This window comes from Molossus molossus, unplaced genomic scaffold (genome assembly GCF_014108415.1).
Source record: "Molossus molossus isolate mMolMol1 unplaced genomic scaffold, mMolMol1.p scaffold_m16_p_10, whole genome shotgun sequence".
In the NCBI taxonomy this organism is placed as follows: Eukaryota; Metazoa; Chordata; class Mammalia; order Chiroptera; family Molossidae; genus Molossus; species Molossus molossus.
The window spans coordinates 76,472,890-76,478,889 of NW_023425345.1; the positions used below are offsets into that span (position 1 = coordinate 76,472,890).

The 6,000-nt window shown below is 42.5% G+C and overlaps 1 protein-coding gene across 1 annotated transcript in view; it reads right to left on the reverse strand.

The window, feature by feature from the left end:
- NCKAP1L (NCK associated protein 1 like) overlaps positions 1-4,024 on the reverse strand; it is a 42,331-nt gene extending 38,307 nt beyond the window's left edge. The window contains exons 1-3 of the mRNA XM_036251150.1: positions 3,849-4,024; positions 2,408-2,518; positions 1,651-1,743 (exon numbers count right to left, since the gene is read on the reverse strand). Coding sequence (XP_036107043.1) covers positions 1,651-1,743; positions 2,408-2,518; positions 3,849-3,950 — 306 coding nt within the window. The 5' untranslated portion in view covers positions 3,951-4,024. The remainder of the gene's footprint in view (positions 1-1,650; positions 1,744-2,407; positions 2,519-3,848) is intronic.
- Positions 4,025-6,000: the final 1,976 nt, after the last annotated feature.

The window sequence follows — 6,000 nt, forward strand, 5'->3', positions numbered from 1 at the left end:
TATTTTTGGCCCTGGCTGGTTTGGTTCAGCAGTTGGAGTGTTGGCCCTTGGACCAAGGAGTTGAGGGTTTGATTCTGGTCGGCGGCACGTGCCTCGGTTGCGGTTCAGTCCCCAGCCCTGGTCAAGGTTGTGTGGGAGGCAGCCAATGGATGTGTCTCCCTTGCATCAAGGTTTCTCTCTCTCTGTCTCTCTGTCTCTCTCTCTCTCTTTCTCCCCACCCCCCCTTCTGTCTGAAGGTAGATGGAAAAATATCCTTGGGTCAGGACTTTTAAAAAAAGAAAGTATGTATTTTTCTCCCTGACCAGTTTGGCTCAGCAGTTAGAGCGTCACCTGTAAACCAAAGTGTCTCAGGTTCAATTCCCAGTCAAGGGCATGTGCTTAGGTTGAAAGTTCCATCCCCAGCCCTGGTTGAGGTTGTGTGGGAGGCAACCAATCAATGTGTCTCTCTCACACTGAAGTTTCTCTCTCCCTCTTTCTCTCTCTCTCCCTCCCTTCCACTCTATCTAAATATCAATGGAAAAAATATCTTCAGGTGAGGATTAACAAAAAAAAAAAAGTATGTATTTTTAAGAATTTGAAACACATTATCAATTTGCCTTTCAAAAATTTGTACTAAATAATTTTTTAGTTTGTTCACATTAACAAAAATAATACGTGCTCCTTGTTTAAAGTTCAAATAAAATATCATTCATGTAGTATTGCTACCAAACACTGTTAGCCATCAAATTGAGGACTATTCTCAAAAATAACTAGCCTGAACTCTTCAAAAAGGTCAGTGTCATGAAAGAGAAAAAGAAGGCTATGAATTATTCTAGATCAAAAACTAAATAAAGAGACATGCCCTGGCCGGGTGGCTCAGTTAGTTAGAGTGTCATCCCATGCACCAAACGGTTGAAGTTTTGATCCCCAGTCAGGGCACATACGTGAGGCAAACAATTGATGTTTCTCTCTCATATCAATATCTTTCTCTCTCTCTTCCTCTCTCTCTTTCTCCTTCTCCTTTTCTCTCTCTCTCAAGAATTAATGAAAAACATATCCTCAGGTGAGGATTAAAAAAAAAAAAACTAAAGAGACATGACAACTAAAATCAATGTATGATCCTTGAAACAACTAGAAATTTGTGAATATGGGCTATATATTAACTAATAATATTGTAGAAATTTTATATTTCCTGAGTATGATCATTGAATTTGGGGTTATGTAAGAAAATATCTTAGCAGTTGTATGCTAATGTGTTTATGGAGGGAAACTTCATGACGTCTGCAATTAACTCAATGGTTCAGAAAAAAAAAAATGAAGATAAGCAAACATGACAAAATACTAACAATTAGGAAATCCAGAAGTATATTTGTAAAAAATATTGGGGGATAATATTTTTAAAATTTTAACTAAAATAATACAAAAATGTATAGTTTAATAAATTATTCTTTAGTTTAATGTATAATATTCTGAATCTTTCCTATGTATATAATTGTAAATTATTTTGCAAATCATTTTCATTTCACAATGCAACTTAGATACCCTTCCATATCAGTACATCTTATTTTGTAAAGAAACTGTATTAAGCAACATAAACAAACATATATTAAGGAAGGAATAGCCTCAGAGGCCAATGTCCACACTGGGGCCTGAGTTATAAAGAGAGCTCACCCGAAATTCCATGACATCCACAAATGACTGGTAGTAGTTGGTGAGGAATCTAATTATCTCAGCTTTTTCCCGATGTACTGGTCCTAAATGTTGCTGAGAGAAACACAAAACAAACTTTAAAAAAAAGAAGACAAGTGATCAAAATAACCCAAGAAGAATAGGAGTTATACCTAAAAAGTTCTTGAAGACAGTTGAAATACACTGCCAGAGGAAGTTTTGGGGAATCTTCAACTCTCTGAGGGTCTTTAAACAGATAGATTTTCTATCTAGTTGCATGTGATTCTGACTAGATATAGAGTGCTAAACGAGAAACTGTCAAGGTTCCTAGAGATTTATCAAAGTCCAAAGAAGCAGAATGAGAACACGCTACAGGTGAAATGGTAAGAAATCCAGCGCTAATATTTCCTAAGAGAGAAGAAAGAGATATCCCACCAGATGCGTAATTTGAAGACAATTAGCAAGGAAGCACTGAGTGGGAAACAGTAACAAAAATAAAATATATGCACTCAGCTGGGTTGGTAGAGCTGTCTTCCTCTACAAAAAACAAAGTGTTCTCGTGAATCTTGCAATGAAGAAGGAGGCAATGCTTTTCTCCAGCTTACCCTGGGAAAATTCTATCTTTCTCAGAATTCTCAAGACTACAATAACCTAAAGCTCTGTGATTGAGCCTAGATAAACTAAAAGGAGGCTATGCCATCTCCTGCCATCCAAGCATAATTATTTCAGAGAAAGGAGAGAAAATGGATTGCATTCTCACCGTGCTGTTTCGGACATCTATGTTGGGAAATTTCTTGCTGATGTACTTGAGAGATGATTCCATGGACTTTTCCAGTAAGAAAGGTGGCTTGGATTTGGGGTCTGAACAAGTCTGCACAGATAAACCACATTATATTTCAACCCTTTCTCCTGCCCCTCATTAACATACCTCTTTCTGCATCATTCATTTTCATGAAAATCTCTCTTAGGGAAAGGGAATCTGGGAATTAATTATAAAAGCATAAGAGTAAGTCAGGAACAAGTTCAAGGACATTAAGCCAACTATCAGAAGAGCTAAATAACCTGGGCATTTTGTCTTGCCATGCAAAGTTTAATGTCTGCTTGGCCCCAGCACAAAGAGGAAGCTCTCGCCACCCTTCAGCCAAAGCCGGAAGGAATGAGAAAACAGCTGCTCAGGAGTTAGACTTTGTGGGAAACACAGTGTCACAATTATGTCTACTATATAAGTAAATAATCCGAAAGGGCTATTAAAGAAGACATGGGTCCCTGGCTGGTTTGGCTCAGCAGTTAGAGCATCAGCCAGCAGACCAAAAAGTCTCGGGTTTGATTCTGGTCCAGGGCACATACCTAGGTTTTGATTCAGTCCCCGGCCCTGGTTGGGGTCGTGCAGGAGGCAGCCAGTCTATGTGTCTCTCTCACATTAATGTCTCTGTCTCCCTTTCTCCCCTACCCCCACTCCCACTCTATCTGAAGAGAAATGGAAAATTATCCTCAGGTGAGGGTTTTTTTAAAAATAAAAATAATACAAAAATAAAGGAGACAGAAAAACCACATTCCTGGTGGTTTGCTTTATTTAAAAAATGCACATAAGTTTTCTCCCAAGGCCCACTATTTTCTCTTCCAGAAACTCCCCATTCCCACCCCTGTCTTTATCTCTATACTTCCCTTGCCACTAGCTCCTCTTAATTCCACAGTTCCTACCCTAAATACACAAATCACACAACCACAGCATAAATGTCTCAGACTCTAAGTACCTCAGAAAGCACCTATTCTTTTTGTTTTAATGTAAGTACCACACCTTTTTTTTTTTTCCTTTTTGAAGAGTGCTTCTACCGATGTTTTTACTGAGACCCAACTCTGGATATCTTCAGAGTGTGCTAGATCAGCAGTAAACAATATGACCCAGAATTCTAGACTCCAGACTATTATCCAAGTGACTTAGAACACAATTATTTACCACCCCACCCCTACCCGATACCCAGCAGAAAGCAGATACTCTCATTGGGGTGAGAATTATATCTAGAAAGGGGAAGCCCTGAAAAAGCCTCCCTTTCCGCTCCGCCAATATAATCTAGGTGACTCAAGGCCAGTTAAACCTGTGGGAAAGAGGAGAAAGTCTAACCACTGAACATGCTGGCCTCAGAGTTCCCTGCCCTACCACTGCTAGAATAATTAACACTAGTCCAGTTGCTCATGCTTACCTTCTTGATATTATACATACGAATGAGAACCCCTTGACCTCGATCATTCAGGATAGTGAGCTTTTCTGCTAATTTATGCTGGTAGGCAGAGGTCAAAGACATGATGGCCACCGAGAGAGCGGAACATCCAGACAGCAACGCTTGATCTCCCCAAACACTTTCAGCTTGGGTGGTGACACCCTTTAGGCGGAGAGACCCGGCCTGGTTGGTCTGTTAGTCTTCCTGTTGCCTCTACAATTGGCTCACAGGCCCTCAGAATCTTCTTGTGCTTCCTCTTGCACATTCAGCCGGGGAGACTTCCTCTTTCTAGCTGTGTAGCTAAGACTGTGAAATGGGTGGAGGCAGGGGAAACAGGCTGCCAAGGCTCTTCACAGTCTGGCATCAATCAAACTTTTTGGCCTTACCGCTCCACTAGCACCCCTATATAAAGCTCTATATCAAGCAAACAAATATTGACAACTCCACTCCCATACACCTTTATACTTTCCTTCTTTTAAATCCCCATCAAGAATGCCTATGGTGCCCTGGCCGGTTTGGCTCAGCGGTTAGAGCGTCGGCCTGCGGTCTGGAGAGGCCCGGGTTCGGTTCCCGCTAAGGGCGCGTACTTCGGTTGCAGTTTGTCCCCGGCCCTGGTTGGTCGTGCGGGTGGCAGCCACTCGATGTGTCCCTTCACATCGATGTTTCTGTCTGTCTCTCCCTTCCTCTCTCTCCCTCCCACTCTATCTGTACAAAAAATGGAAAAATATCCTCGGGTGAGGATTAAAAAAAAAAAAAGAATGCCTATGGTGCCCTGGCTGGTTTGGCTCAGTGGTTAGAGCATCGGCCTGCGGTCCGGAGAGACCCGGGTTCGGTTTCCGCTAAGGGCACATGCCTCGGTTGCAGTTTGTCCCTGGCCCTAGTTGGTCGTGTGGGTGGCAGCCACTCGATGTGTCCCTTTCACGTCGATGTTTCTCTCTCTCTCTCTCTCTCTCTCTTCCTCTCCCTCCCTCCCACTCTATCTGTACAAAAAATGGAAAAATGTCCTCAGGTGAGAAAGAAAACAAACAAAAAAGAATGCCTATGGTATTCTCTCCTGAACCCTAGGCCCATTCATCCCTTAGAGCCCAGACTAAGTCCCAGCTCCTCTTAATGATCCCATCCAATGTCAAATATGTACATAATACTGTATTTCTTGTTACATTTTGAAGTGTATGTATTATCTCCCCCAACTCCATCATAAGCTCCTTAAGAAGAATTATAGCTAGCCCTGGCCAGTTTGGCTCAGCAGTTACAGCTTCGACCTGCGGTCCAGAGAGAGCCCGGTTCGATTCCCGCTAAGGGCACATACCTCGGTTGCAGTTTGTCCCTGGCTCTGGTTGGGTTGTGCGGGTGGCAGCCACTCAATGTGTCCCTTTCATGTCCATGTTTCTCTCTCTCTCTCTCTCTTCCTCGCTATCCCTCCCACTCTATCTGAACAAAACAAAACAAAAAAATTTTTAAAGAATTAAATCTAATACTTCTTTATATCCCTCAAAATGCTCTAGTACAGTGATTCTCAAAATGTGGTCACATGAGCATCACCTGGAAACTTATTAACATACAAATTCTGAGGCCCCACCGCAGACCTACTGAATCCAAAATTCTGGGGTAGGGTCCAGCACTCTGTTTAAACCTCCAGGTGATCCCAGTGCATTCTCAAGTTTGAGAACCACTGCTCTAACACAATGGTTCTGAAAGGTACTTATGAAATGGATATCAATCCCTATTTTTTAAGAGATTCAAAACTGACAGGTCTGGAATTCCGGTCTAGATGGCAGTGTAGGTAAACGCAGTATCACGTCCTCCCACAACCACATCAAAGTTACAACTAAACTACAGAACAATCATCATTCAAAACCACCTGAAATCGAGCTGAATGGAAGTCCTACAACTACGGAATTAAAGAAGCAGCCACATCGAGACTGGTAGGAGGGGTGGAGGCGGACAAGCTAGTCCCACACCCACATGTGGCAGATACAAATCAGGAGGATACCTCGGCTGGAAGGGTCCTCTCTGAGGACTGAGGGGTCCCTGTCCCACACCAGGCACCCCGTTCAGGGTTCCACTGCCGGGAAGAGAAGTCCCCATCACTTCTGGCTGGAAAAATGAGCAGGAACTGAGGCTCAAGGAGGCT